Source organism: Pimephales promelas, chromosome 14, assembly GCF_988280905.1.
Source record: "Pimephales promelas chromosome 14, fPimPro1.hap1.1, whole genome shotgun sequence".
In the NCBI taxonomy this organism is placed as follows: domain Eukaryota; kingdom Metazoa; phylum Chordata; class Actinopteri; order Cypriniformes; family Leuciscidae; genus Pimephales; species Pimephales promelas.
The window spans coordinates 28,476,818-28,491,164 of record NC_142782.1 but is presented as its reverse complement, the minus strand read 5'-3'; the positions used below and the strand labels follow the sequence as shown (position 1 = coordinate 28,491,164).

General features: G+C 38.6%; 2 protein-coding genes across 6 annotated transcripts; both read right to left on the bottom strand.

Moving 5' to 3' along the window:
* Window positions 1-4,162: 4,162 nt before the first annotated feature.
* Window positions 4,163-9,065, bottom strand: igf3 (insulin-like growth factor 3). 2 transcript variants are annotated; one of them, XM_039664210.2, is made up of 4 exons: window positions 8,525-9,065; window positions 7,452-7,602; window positions 6,468-6,628; window positions 4,163-5,304 (listed from the first exon to the last, which is right to left on the bottom strand). In XM_039664210.2, exons 1-4 carry the CDS (start codon window positions 8,732-8,734, stop codon window positions 5,074-5,076), a joined length of 753 nt encoding a protein of 250 aa, XP_039520144.2. In that variant the 5' UTR covers window positions 8,735-9,065; the 3' UTR covers window positions 4,163-5,073. The 2 variants fall into 2 exon arrangements, with proteins under 2 accessions (XP_039520144.2, XP_039520153.2); XM_039664219.2 differs by having other exon boundaries at window positions 7,452-7,599.
* Window positions 9,066-9,339: 274 nt separating this feature from the next.
* On the bottom strand, window positions 9,340-13,796 carry LOC120474041 (uncharacterized). 4 transcript variants are annotated; one of them, XM_039664199.2, is made up of 4 exons: window positions 13,460-13,796; window positions 11,546-12,189; window positions 10,211-10,315; window positions 9,340-9,756 (listed from the first exon to the last, which is right to left on the bottom strand). In XM_039664199.2, exons 2-4 carry the CDS (start codon window positions 12,155-12,157, stop codon window positions 9,430-9,432), a joined length of 1,044 nt encoding a protein of 347 aa, XP_039520133.1. In that variant the 5' UTR covers window positions 12,158-12,189; window positions 13,460-13,796; the 3' UTR covers window positions 9,340-9,429. The 4 variants fall into 4 exon arrangements, with proteins under 4 accessions (XP_039520133.1, XP_039520124.1, XP_088975922.1 ...); XM_039664190.2 differs by having other exon boundaries at window positions 13,380-13,795; XM_089119796.1 differs by having other exon boundaries at window positions 11,546-12,117; window positions 13,380-13,791.
* Between the last annotated feature and the right edge of the window lie 551 nt (window positions 13,797-14,347).

Below are 14,347 nucleotides of genomic sequence, written 5' to 3'. Positions count from 1 at the left end.
ACTCTGGATTATGATAGAGGGCTGCGAGACTTTGACCTGAGCGCAAAAATGGAGGCTCTAGACCCTTCCAGAGCTGAGATATCGAAACTCAAAATTTCGACCCGAAAAAAAAAACGACAGTGTTACCCCTTACGTTTTTTTCAGTTTTCGGGCGAAAAATCAAGTTTCTCCAATCTTCTCAAAACTCTGGATTATGATAGAGGGCCGCGAGACTTTGACCTGAGCGCAAAAACGGAGGCTCTAGACCCTTCCAGAGCTGAGATATCGAAACTCAAAATTTCGACCCGAAAAAAAAACGACAGTGTTACCCCTTAGGTTTTTTTCAGTTTTCGGGCGAAAAATCAAGTTTCTCCAATCTTCTCAAAACTCTGGATTATGATAGAGGGCCGCGAGACTTTGACCTGAGCGCAAAAACGGAGGCTCTAGACCCTTCCAGAGCTGAGATATCGAAACTCAAAATTTCGACCCGAAAAAAAAACGACAGTGTTACCCCTTACGTTTTTTTCAGTTTTCGGGCGAAAAATCAAGTTTCTCCAATCTTCTCAAAACTCTGGATTATGATAGAGGACCGCGAGACTTTGACCTGAGCGCAAAAACGGAGGCTCTAGACCCTTCCAGAGCTGAGATATCGAAACTCAAAATTTCGACCCGAAAAAAAAACGACAGTGTTACCCCTTACGTTTTTTTCAGTTTTCGGGCGAAAAATCAAGTTTCTCCAATCTTCTCAAAACTCTGGATTATGATAGAGGGCCGCGAGACTTTGACCTGAGCGCAAAAATGGAGGCTCTAGACCCTTCCAGAGCTGAGATATCGAAACTCAAAATTTCGACCCGAAAAAAAAACGACAGTGTTACCCCTTACGTTTTTTTCAGTTTTCGGGCGAAAAATCAAGTTTCTCCAATCTTCTCAAAACTCTGGATTATGATAGAGGGCCGCGAGACTTTGACCTGAGCGCAAAAACGGAGGCTCTAGACCCTTCCAGAGCTGAGATATCGAAACTCAAAATTTCGACCCGAAAAAAAAACGACAGTGTTACCCCTTACGTTTTTTTCAGTTTTCGGGCGAAAAATCAAGTTTCTCCAATCTTCTCAAAACTCTGGATTATGATAGAGGGCCGCGAGACTTTGACCTGAGCGCAAAAACGGAGGCTCTAGACCCTTCCAGAGCTGAGATATCGAAACTCAAAATTTCGACCCGAAAAAAAACGACAGTGTTACCCCTTACGTTTTTTTCAGTTTTCGGGCGAAAAATCAAGTTTCTCCAATCTTCTCAAAACTCTGGATTATGATAGAGGGCCGCGAGACTTTGACCTGAGCGCAAAAATGGAGGCTCTAGACCCTTCCAGAGCTGAGATATCGAAACTCAAAATTTCGACCCGAAAAAAAAACGACAGTGTTACCCCTTACGTTTTTTTTAGTTTTCGGGCGAAAAATCAAGTTTCTCCAATCTTCTCAAAACTCTGGATTATGATAGAGGACCGCGAGACTTTGACCTGAGCGCAAAAACGGAGGCTCTAGACCCTTCCAGAGCTGAGATATCGAAACTCAAAATTTCGACCCGAAAAAAAAACGACAGTGTTACCCCTTACGTTTTTTTCAGTTTTCGGGCGAAAAATCAAGTTTCTCCAATCTTCTCAAAACTCTGGATTATGATAGAGGGCCGCGAGACTTTGACCTGAGCGCAAAAACGGAGGCTCTAGACCCTTCCAGAGCTGAGATATCGAAACTCAAAATTTCGACCCGAAAAAAAAACGACAGTGTTACCCCTTACGTTTTTTTCAGTTTTCGGGCGAAAAATCAAGTTTCTCCAATCTTCTCAAAACTCTGGATTATGATAGAGGGCCGCGAGACTTTGATCTGAGCGCAAAAACGGAGGCTCTAGACCCTTCCAGAGCTGAGATATCGAAACTCAAAATTTCGACCCGAAAAAAAAACGACAGTGTTACCCCTTACGTTTTTTTCAGTTTTCGGGCGAAAAATCAAGTTTCTCCAATCTTCTCAAAACTCTGGATTATTATAGAGGGCCGCGAGACTTTGACCTGAGCGCAAAAATGGAGGCTCTAGACCCTTCCAGAGCTGAGATATCGAAACTCAAAATTTCGACCCGAAAAAAAAAACGACAGTGTTACCCCTTACGTTTTTTTCAGTTTTCGGGCGAAAAATCAAGTTTCTCCAATCTTCTCAAAACTCTGGATTATGATAGAGGGCCGCGAGACTTTGACCTGAGCGCAAAAACGGAGGCTCTAGACCCTTTCAGAGCTGAGATATCGAAACTCAAAATTTCGACCCGAAAAAAAAACGACAGTGTTACCCCTTACGTTTTTTTCAGTTTTCGGGCGAAAAATCAAGTTTCTCCAATCTTCTCAAAACTCTGGATTATGATAGAGGACCGCGAGACTTTGACCTGAGCGCAAAAACGGAGGCTCTAGACCCTTCCAGAGCTGAGATATCGAAACTCAAAATTTCGACCCCAAAAAAAAACGACAGTGTTACCCCTTACGTTTTTTTCAGTTTTCGGGCGAAAAATCAAGTTTCTCCAATCTTCTCAAAACTCTGGATTATGATAGAGGGCCGCGAGACTTTGACCTGAGCGCAAAAATGGAGGCTCTAGACCCTTCCAGAGCTGAGATATCGAAACTCAAAATTTCGACCCGAAAAAAAAACGACAGTGTTACCCCTTACGTTTTTTTCAGTTTTCGGGCGAAAAATCAAGTTTCTATAATCTTCTCAAAACTCTGGATTATGATAGAGGGCCGCGAGACTTTGACCTGAGCGCAAAAACGGAGGCTCTAGACCCTTCCAGAGCTGAGATATCGAAACTCAAAATTTCGACCCGAAAAAAAAACGACAGTGTTACCCCTTACGTTTTTTTCAGTTTTCGGGCGAAAAATCAAGTTTCTCCAATCTTCTCAAAACTCTGGATTATGATAGAGGGCCGCGAGACTTTGACCTGAGCGCAAAAACGGAGGCTCTAGACCCTTCCAGAGCTGAGATATCGAAACTCAAAATTTCGACCCGAAAAAAAAACGACAGTGTTACCCCTTACGTTTTTTTCAGTTTTCGGGCGAAAAATCAAGTTTCTCCAATCTTCTCAAAACTCTGGATTATGATAGAGGGCCGCGAGACTTTGACCTGAGCGCAAAAATGGAGGCTCTAGACCCTTCCAGAGCTGAGATATCGAAACTCAAAATTTCGACCCGAAAAAAAAACGACAGTGTTACCCCTTACGTTTTTTTCAGTTTTCGGGCGAAAAATCAAGTTTCTCCAATCTTCTCAAAACTCTGGATTATGATAGAGGGCCGCGAGACATTGACCTGAGTGAAAAAATGGAGGCTCTAGACCCTTCCAGAGCTGAGATATCGAAACTCAAAAATTCGACCCGAAAAAAAAAAAACGACAGGGATAACACTGCCTGACTTAGACCTGAGTGAAAAAATGTTGGCTCTGGACCCTTCCAGAGATGAGATATTGATATATTTATAATGGCATAAATGCTACGTTTGATCTCAATATCTCGGCTCTGGAAGGGTCTAGAGCCTCCATTTTTGCTCTCAAGTCTAAGTCCCATGGCCCTCTATCAGAATCCAGAGTTTCAAGAAGATCAGAGAAACTCAAAACTTTGACCCAAAAAAAAAAAAACGACAGTGTTACCCCTGTCGTTTTTTTTTTTTTTTTACCCCAGTGTTACCCAATTTTTGCTCTGGAAGGGTCTAGAGCCTCCATTTTTGCACTCAAGTCTAAGTCCCATGGCCCTCTATCAGAATCCAGAGTTTCAAGAAGATTGGAGAAACTTATTTTTTTCACACCAAAAAAAAAAATGACAGGGTTTACAGACCTTAGTGCAAAAATGGAGGCTCTAGACCCTTCCAGAGCTGAGATATTGAGATCCCACGTAACATTTATGCCGTTATAGAGCCTTAACAACACAAAACATCTTTTTTTTTTTTTGCCCTGTCCTTGTTCCTCTTGCTTGTTTAACTCTCTTATTGTTGCTGTGTGCTGCTCTCCTGCAATGTCAAAAATGCTTTGCTGACTGCACTCTTACTAAAGACCTTTGTGAAGAACATCCAAGTCATAACACCAAACTGCACCAATGCCTACCAAAAAGAAACGTATTTGATGTTTAGAGAGTGATAACACACCAAGGCTGAGATGATATTTTTTATTCACCATAATGTTCTTTCCTTAGAGGTCATTGGGATGATATCTAATAATCCAGAAGTGAAATGTATAAATTGCAAAAAAGTGTTTTCAGTTCTCCACCTTGTAAACGCTGCCTAATTAACATCATCAACAAAGTCATTAACATAAATCACCAGTCTATGTTTTTTACAGTACATCAAACACTGTTTTTATGAATATGAACGTTGGTGTGGATTTTAGCATGTGCACTCTTTAAGATCAAATCTGTGCGTACACACGTTTTATAAATGAGGTTTTAAATGATTAAACTGAAGCTGATTTGAGTATGTTGGGAAATGATGGCCATTATAAAATATTGCCATAAAATGAAAAGCATGTTGTTCTCACAATTTTTTTAAATTAAAGTTTCTTTCCAAATCTGCTTTCATTTGGATATTTCACAAGTATTAGAAAACCCTAATAATACAGTAATATACAGACCATAAATAAAACATAAAAAAACATTTAAGAAAATATATTCACTGATATCAGTAATCTTTCATAAAAACACATCACATTTACATTCAAAATGACTTGAGTCATCGGTGTTCCCATATTGGGTCTTTCAAGTCTATAAGAGTGGCATACATACTCTTTCAACTTGCCTCAACTTGCTTTGAACACATTTACCCAAAACCAGAAGTCAATGCTAGGAGGGAAGCTGAAAACAAAATGAAAAAATACAGTTCATGTCATATTCGACAAATGAGAAACTAGTACAAGCCATGTTCAGATACACACACACACACACACCACTCTTCACTTTCAAGGCATCTTGCCGTCTAGTTCTCTTAAATAATCCTCAGTTTATACTTCTGCAAGGACGGAAAAGTCTTTCTTAGAAAAGGAAGATGATTCATAGAGTCCACGCAGATCCCAAAAAGAGCCATGACTATCGGATGTGGGGGATAAATGTTGGTCTTGATGTCATTCTCTCAGTGGCAGGATGTTGGTGTGTTGAAGGGGGTCGGTTGAGTGTGTTGCTGTTTAGTAATACTGAATCTCTGTTGTTCCACCGGTAGAGCATCTGCTCTCTGAGTCTATGAGACGCAGCGTCCTCATCTCTATTTATCCCTGCAAACTTCTGGTATCGCCGCTGAAACAACAGCCAAAACTGATCTTCCTGCAACAAACAAAAAGCAATTGTGTATAATTTTCATGGAATTTGATGGGTTTCAAAGTTGCAAGGTTTCACTTTGACTTTCTTTCTTCCATACAACACAAAAGGTTCATTTTTAAATTATATCTTAAAGGAGTAGTTGACTTTTCAAAAAAACTTTTGGTGATAATTTACTCAACCCTCATGTCATCCAAGATGTCCATGTCTTTCTTTCTTCAGTCGAAAAGAAATGAAGGTTTTTGATGAAAACATTTCAGCATTTTTCTCCATATAATGCACAGTACAAACTGCAAACTGTTCAAAGAGCTTTAAACGACACCAGACAACGAAAAAGGGTCTTATCAAGCGAAACGATCGCTCATTTAAAAAATGTTAAAAAAGTTTACGTTTTATAAGCTCAAATGGTCGCCTTGCTCTGTACTGCGATGCACGTTCGTGTTTGAACTCGTTCATCAAACTGAACGAATCTTTTTCCGAGTCAATTTGTTCGTTTCGTTCTTTCAATGACCCAAATGACTCGGAAAAAGATTTGTTCATTTTGATGAATGAGTTCGAACAGGAGAGTCACGAACGTGGGTCACAGAACAGAGCAAGGAGACCATTTGAGCTTATAAAACTTTTAACTTTGTAAAGTAAATTATCAGCAAAAGTGTTTTCAAAAGTGAACTACTCCTTTAAACTCTTTTCTTAAACACAATCAAAATAAATGAGGACTGGTTATCAAACTCCAGTCCAGAATAATTATTTAAAAAATGACTATAAGGTATCATATTGTGATCAAGTCGTGATGATTACCCTCAATCGAACTTTACTGATGGGCTTCAGATAACATGAACAATTTAAATGACACTGTAATTTAATGGGCAAGAGTGACCACTGAGTATATTTGTATATACTTTAAATATGCGGTTATATTTAGTTCCAACTTCATTCAAGGTCTTCAGGATCGCTTGAAAATATGCATGCAGGTGTGCTAAAGGAGGTTGGAAATAAACTTCAGGTAGGCCTCTGTAAGCTTGAAGAAGAGGTCTTCAACCCTGCTCCTGAAGACTATCTGCAAAGTTGTTTTTGTTTTGTTTTTTTCCCATCCTGCTTTAGCACACCTGCCTATGTACTTTCAAGAAGTTAAATAGGATCTATGTCTGCCTATAGAGTTGAAGTCTCACCAAAGTCTGCTGCAGGGATGCAGGGACGTCACGGCGCACCCTCTTGGGTTTGGCACAGTACGACTCCAAATGCTGGAGGTCACATCCCCGCACGCAACACTGCTCGACGATCCCTTTCCCACGAGAGCGAGGACCGCCGCTACGAGCTGCTCCAGGTTTGCCTAACCACCAACAGACACAAAGGAAAATTTTAAAGGTTTTAAAGCCAGTCATGTTTCTTAGATTTAGTTGTAACTGTTGTAACAATCAAGTGCTTGGGGTCAGTACTTTTCGTTTGAAAGAAATGAATAATTTTCCTGACAGTATGACAGTAAAGACTTTTATTTTAAAATTTCTATATCGAATCAATTCTTATATATTTCATTGAACTTTCATTTACAATTAGGAGTGAAAAGTGAAAAGACGCTGACAAACAATACCAATTTTTGTGAAATTATTGAAATACGAGTCGTGTCATAATGTTCTTTTTGAGAAAAGGAGTGAATGAGAATGAGAAACCTATCAAGGTGGCCTTGGATATGGAACAGGGTGAAAGAGCCTCAGTTAGTAGAAATAAAAAATGTTGATATCAACAAACGCAAATCAAGAGTACATGTGGGTGCGGTAAATTGTATTGTCATTAATGGAGTGTTTTATATCAATAACTATAACTTCAGGCCACCCACAACAGAAGACAGTTACTGTTTGCTATTGGTTGTTGGGGTGATTTGCATCAACACCATAATGATAAGGGCTTGACTTGACACCACTGTCTGTATCTTCAGGGCAAGGCCACTTTTAATACACTGATATTCATTGGTATGAATATGATAGGGTGTTGTGAGTGAGATAAAAGATTTAGAGACATGCAAGTTACTTCTATATCACTGTGTCCGAACCAAACGGTTCAACCAGCAGCACGCACTTCTTTGAAAACATTAGTTTCTGCAGTATCCAAATACAGGACATCAGAAATATAAGATGAAGACTGTAGGTGACTCTGACCTCTGTAAAAGCCACGGTCTCCACACACAAACTCCAGATCGGCGACCAGTTCCCGTCCACAGCGTGCTTTGGCCGCTTCGCCAGCGTCTGGCAGAATCAGGACGCAGTACAGGGAGTAGAGGACGCACACACTTCTCCAGCTGGGCACCTGCTTCAACAGAAACAACAAACTCTAAGCCAGCTGCATCTTATCTGAGAGATGCACTCCTTTTTGTCAAAGCAATGAATACAAGTCGTGACGCATGACGTTCTGAATACATTTTGTTTTTCAAATCGTACTGAATTGAGAGCATGTACAAAGTCACACTGGCAGTGCCCTGAAAGTTATAACTGCCCATGAAGAACCTTTAATAGTCATGGAAATGGTCCTTTCCAGAACTGTTCACTGAAAGGTTCTTTGGGGAACCCAAAGTGGTTCTTCTATGGCATCGCTGTGAAGCCCCACCTTCTGGAACCTATATATTAAAAGCGTTGAAGAACCAATTTGGGTTCCCCAAAGAACCTTTCAGTCAACATTTTAATAATCTATCGAATGTTTTTCTACTATAAAGAACTTTTTGTCCAGTGATTCCATGGATGTTAAAGGTTATTCATGCAACCACTGATACCAATTTACTTTTAAGTGTACACAAAAAAAACAACAACAACTGTTGACTCAGAAAATGACTTTGCAAAAGTATTAACCGACTTGACCTTTTGATACGATGACATGCATTACAGATCTATATTTTCCTACAACCCACACGACAAAGCAACGTCATAATAGCTCCCTAACATGCAAACCTGCATTGGAGGCAGTAATTGTTGGTCACCAAAAGGTAATTTGAGTCATCTATGCAAGCTAGTCATTTAGCACAAAAAAAGAGGAAAGTTGTTTTTTGACCAGCTTTTATGGATTCTTACCATCAGTGGAGTCTTTCTGAACACCTCGAAACAAAAAAAAAAGCAGCATGATGGGGTCTTTTCCCCCTAAATTCTACCTCCAGATAACATGCAACAGGTGAAATGGTCTTTAATTTGAAAGCCTGATCCTTGTGCAATGTGTTTCTAGGTAAGTGTGTGAAGAGTCTTACCTTCAGCATGAATCCTCTTAGAATCTGAAGGCGTCTGGTATGACAGGCTGGAAGTCCGTCTGATGGCATGTCTATTTTTTTATGTTTGGTCTCTACAGAGCTACTGACGTTCTTACTCCGGTGTGCTCTTATAGGAGGACCAGGAGGGGACGGGCCAACGGGACACACCCGCACACATCCTACCCTTCCTTCTACACAAAGATGACACATAATCGCAAAGCTTGTCTTTTGCTGGACGCATGAAACTACAAAAGAAATCTGTTAAAGATAAACAACAGAAAATAAAAAACGACTTTCCATCTGAACATTTATAGCTATTAAGTAATGTAAGAGGGATGTGGTGCATGGACTTATCTGACAGATATAGTCCCCTTAGAGATCCTTCATTATGTGCATATATAATTTTGATTTGTCACCATTATCTTTTAGAACGCCGGTTTAGAGATTCCCTGCAGTATGACATTGAAATCCATCTCAAGAGTGACGACAACAGAGAAATAAGTTATCACAAGTATATCTCAGAAAGAAGCCGGTTAAGTGATTTTCGAGTGTGTGGGCTTCAACTGAAATGATAAAACAAAGGAATGCATTCACAGTCAATCACAGAGTACACGCTTAAAGATAAAATAGAGACAAAACGTTATGTTACCACCAGTCAGATGTGTGGGTACATTAATAGCCAATTCTTAGTTTGACACAAAACCTTTTTTATTTCAACCAATGAACCGAATGACATTTTAATTTTAGGAGCATATTTATGTATTGCACAAAAACATATGACAATGCCATGTTTAAATTGATGAACTTAACCAAAGTTTGAGACATCTCTTCTGCTGCTCAAATTAAACTATGTACGAGGAATTTTAATACCGCTTGAACAGACATCTTTAGTAAAGTGTGATCCTCTAAATCTGACCCGTCAGCTTTGAGTTAAAGATGCTGAGGGCGGCTTCCTTCTGCCTCAGCCGAGCTCGTAGGTTGCTGATTCTCTCCTCCTGGGCCAACTGTTCAAAGTCAAAAGCAAGACAGCTCTCAGCTCTGGGGAGCAATGCGGCCTCTAAACGCTCAATGTCATCCTTGTGCGCCTCTCTTTCTCCAGCTGCTTCAGGCTGCTCGGAGACGCTAGCTGATGCGTGGATGATCTGGGACTGCTGGAGGATATTGGGCTCCTGACTGGACTCCAGATCCTTAGGTTTGGGTGGGCTAATCGCTGACCTGGACTCGGAGGTTTCCTGTTAATTCAAATGCAAAACAACACCAATGACCTAATCCCTTTTAAAATAATGTTGTTGTTTTTTAAGATTTAAAGGCACTGTAAGGGATTTCAGTTATTTTGCCAGTCACCAAGGGATCAAGGTTAGGATGGTCTAGTTAGCCCCTGCTGGTAGATGCCATAACTACACCATTCTGAGTCTTTCTCCATTCGCAGTCATTCAAAAGTAACCACGTATTCTAGAGAACTTTTAAAAATCGTCTATTTTCTCTGTCTTTCTGGCTCAAAAACAAGAAATGCTACCAGGGGGGTGCCAACAAATAGCCAGGTAAAGTGATTGACAGGCAGGCATATTTTAGTCCTCACAAAATTTTCTGCATTGCATTCAAAACCATTTATAGCACCTTTAATCGTGTAAGATCATCATGCACATCTTCAAGTACACAGAGTAAAATAAAATACTGAAATTTGACCTTTTGACACTCTTTGCCCGTACAGCATTGCTCTGGCATTTCTTCAGAGACTTGAATGTGCAGGTTAATGTCAAGATCTGGAGCTGGAGCCTGACCATCCTGAGTCTGTGGATTGGGATTGGAAAGAGACATGCAACAGAAATCAGAAAGTAAATAAAAGACTTGACTTTAAAAAAAAAATTCTGAACCATTATAGCTACGTAATGTAAAAGGGATGTTGAATTGATATTGATATTTTTCCTTTAGAGATCCTTTATAATTAGGGCTGTGCAAAAATTAATTGCGATTAATCGCATCCAAAATAAAAGTCTGTGTTTACATAATATATTTGTGTGTGCTGTATATAATTATTTTGTATATATAAATATAAACACATGCATGTATATATTTAAGAAAATGTGTTATTCATATATAAAATATTTATATTTATATAATATTATAGATTATGTATTTTTATATATATATAGAGTTTACACGCAAATAATTCTTAAATATATACATGCATGCATAGGTATTTATATATACAAAATAATTATATACAGCACACACAAATATATTGTGTAAACACAGACTTTTATTTTGGATGCGATTAATCGGAATTAATTTTTGCAGAGCCCTATTTATAAAGTAAAAGCATATTCTGCTTTGAATTATTTCATCATTTTATTTTATAACACTGCTTTCAAGTTTCCTTGCAGCATGAAATTGAAATCATCTTAAGAGTGATAACAACGGAGAAAGAGGTTATAACAAGTATATTTCGGCAAGAAGCTGGTTAAGTGATTATGGAGTGGAGTGTCATATTTTTAAACTTTTTTTCCTTTGAGTATCAATGAACAATTATTATTTTATTTTATGGATATCAATGAACTGGTTTAACCATTTACAGTTAAATCTAAATAGGTTTTATTTAAAAAATATTTTTTGAAATTTAAAGTTAATTTGTAACAATTAAAGAAATCGCATCTAACAATTTTATTCCCTGTTTATTTATAGAGTTTAATACAATATAAATTGTTTCAAAGCAGCTTCACATTATTAAAAGTGAAAATAACATAAAAAAAAAAATTAAATTTCAGCTGTAAAGCAGTTCTATGGAAGACAATCCGGCTTAATTTAGTTCGATGTTGATTTAAATCGGTTCAATAATTAAATAATGTTTGAGTTCATCAATTATAAAACAAGTTTAATTCAGCGGTAAAGCAACTCTAGGGAAGATAATAGTGTATCACTGACATAATGATGTTGTTACTCAGTCAATTCAGTTCAAATTTTGGTCTCATCCGATGTAAGTGCAGTCCAACATTACTGAATATGAATTGTGAAATGACCCACCTTGTTCTGTTGCGATCTGGGTGAAGGGTCCGGGAGCGGTTGACCCTGACATCTAGGTGGAGTTTTTATCTGCTGCTGTTGCCTGGGAGAAACCGGACACACACCTGAAGGTGTTGAGGGAGAGTTTTGCAGTCTCACTCGCCTGTAGTGTGACTTTCTCACTGACAGGAAGATCTGGCCGTTAAACACGATGATGGCATTTCGCTGAACCGAATCCCTGATGCTGGGAATTGAGGCCGCTTCAGTCTCCGGCCCTGAAAACAGTATTTTGGGCTTATGTGTTTTTAAAATTGTTCTTAGGACCTTAAAGGCAGTGATGCTGGAACTCACAACAGGCAGCAAAAACTGGCCTGGAGTTATTTTGGCGACCGGCAGCGTCCTCTGGCCCAGTGGAAGTGTTTCTCTGCTGTCCTTGCCCACAGCCACTTCTTTTTCCCGCAGCTCAACCGGACAGATCCACGTCACTGTCTGCGGCATCTGTTTCTCTGATTCACGCGGAGACAGAGCGACACGGATCTTCCTGGCCGTGGAGCTGGACAGGGACTGCACGGGGATGTTTTTGACACATGTTCCTTTGGGAATGTAAACAACAATGTTCTCCATGCAGGACATGCTGAATCACAGAAGAGTTTGAACCTGTGGGACTGGTTGAATAAAGCATTCATATTACTGCAGTCTGCTGAGCTTTTATATATATGCCTCTGAATTTTATTATTACTATACAACTAAATTGTCAATTTAGTAGTAAACTTAAAGACAATAGCACAAAAAATGCTCAAGATTTTAAAGAAAGTTTACCATTGTTACTAGCTTCATCCAACAGCCTAGCGACTTACGTTTTTGTTACTAACTACTACAATTAAAGGGGCTATATATAAGAATTTTAATGTATTAATACCTGTGTGAAGAGCTTCTAATGAACCTTGGAAAACTAGACCTTCCCCGACTTGCTATATTTTCTATGAAAGAATGTTGAGTTGACTGATTATTATGTAAATGACTCGGTACGTTTTTGCAGGAAACTGTAAAGGATATGACATATATGCCCAGGGGTGGGGCAGCATATTTTCGGGCAAAATCCGGGAATGCCATTTTTGGCTGATAATTTTTGGTGGCTGAAATTTCGGCGCATCCCTAACAGTAGGCTACATTGCTGCAAAGGTATTTCCAACTTTTATTTACCCCTAAAGTCGGGAACACACTTAACGACTAGCTAAAACATTCTAAGACTGAACTGAACACACTTACAGGCTGTTTCCAACGACTGCAGTAGATTTTAAACACCGAGTGTGAACACCAAATGAACGCAACTGTCTCTGACTTAGCTTAAGTTTATGCAAGACTGTACATTTGGACAACTTCCCATAGTCCATTTTGTTAAAAACAAACATAAAATTAGACAAACAAAAAGCTTTACAGAATATATATTCTCTGTTGCCATGTGAGTGAGGAACGGAAAAGAATTTAGCAGCAGTATGTATAATAAATCGGGGAATAGGACCACGTTCAGTCTTCTTGTGTGTTACATAGAATAGGTTGGAGTAAGTTGGCTGCAGTTCGCCTAACCGCCACGGGTGTCGCCATTAATAATTGTTTCTAAATTCTACATAGGTCCTTTTAACAATAAATAAAATGAGAGACTGTAAAACACAATACTTTTTAAAATAATGCTGTTTAAACTTGTTAAATATTTCTAGCGTTAACTGAAGGTAATTATCATTAACACTGTGAATTTTGTGGATTTGTCATTAGGAAGGACCATTGACAGTCAAACGTATAAACAGGAAACGTTTAACGTTACCAAATCAAGCTAAAAACAAAAGTTGTCATATACCTAAAATTGGTCACTTCAATCGCGGCACAAACGGTACAGTCATGTCTCCACAGCAAAGCTCATAAATAGAATTCATAAACCTTTTATCGAACATCTGCATGCACCCCTCTCTCGCTCTGCATTTAGCGGGGACTTCCAGAGAAAACTTCCGGAGTTTGGTCTTCAATGTCAAAATAAAAGTCATTGTTCGATATAAAAACTGACAAAAAGTAAAACAGCTGGTAAAGTTTAAAATGAATTGTTCATTTAAAATATAAATATTGTCATCTACCCCTTTACTCACTGTTTTAATCATTGTAAAAAACTACATTAGCGTTACGTTGTCTGGTGCACTAAATGCTCGAGCTCGAGTGGATTCTGATTGACTGTAAGGGTTCATCATTCATCAGCAGGAAAATATAATACAAATAGAAATGTAAAACAGACAATGTTACATTTTTAAAACGCCAAAAATTGTAGAATAGTTTTAATCCATTTCTTATTCTATCTACTATTTTTTTAACAGAAATATTGCAACAAAAATAGTTTTCATGTTTACTTTAAATTGCAGTTGCTATTAGCTTTTACTAAAAATCTGATGGATGGGACATTAAATAACTTGAAATTCTAAACCAATCCCTGGCAGAGTGTGTGCCCTGTTCTAAGAAAGAACTGGAATGGCATAATGCAGTGAGGTACACAAATACATTTATGGTTAATGCAAATGTTTAGTTAATTTGTTTGCAAGTATAAAAGAGGGATTAGGATTAAAGGGCTCCACATGATCTGATTTGGTCAAAAATATTTGATTTTGCGTTTGAACGCCTTTTCCGGTAAACAACATATTTTGGACATACAGAGCCCTGTTGAAAGTACTATTGACACGGACAGTATAATTGATATTTCCATTTAAGTCTTTTCCTGTGTATGTTTCAAAAGAACAATATTTCTTTTCCAACCATAGGCTATTTGTCTTTTGTTTGTCCTTT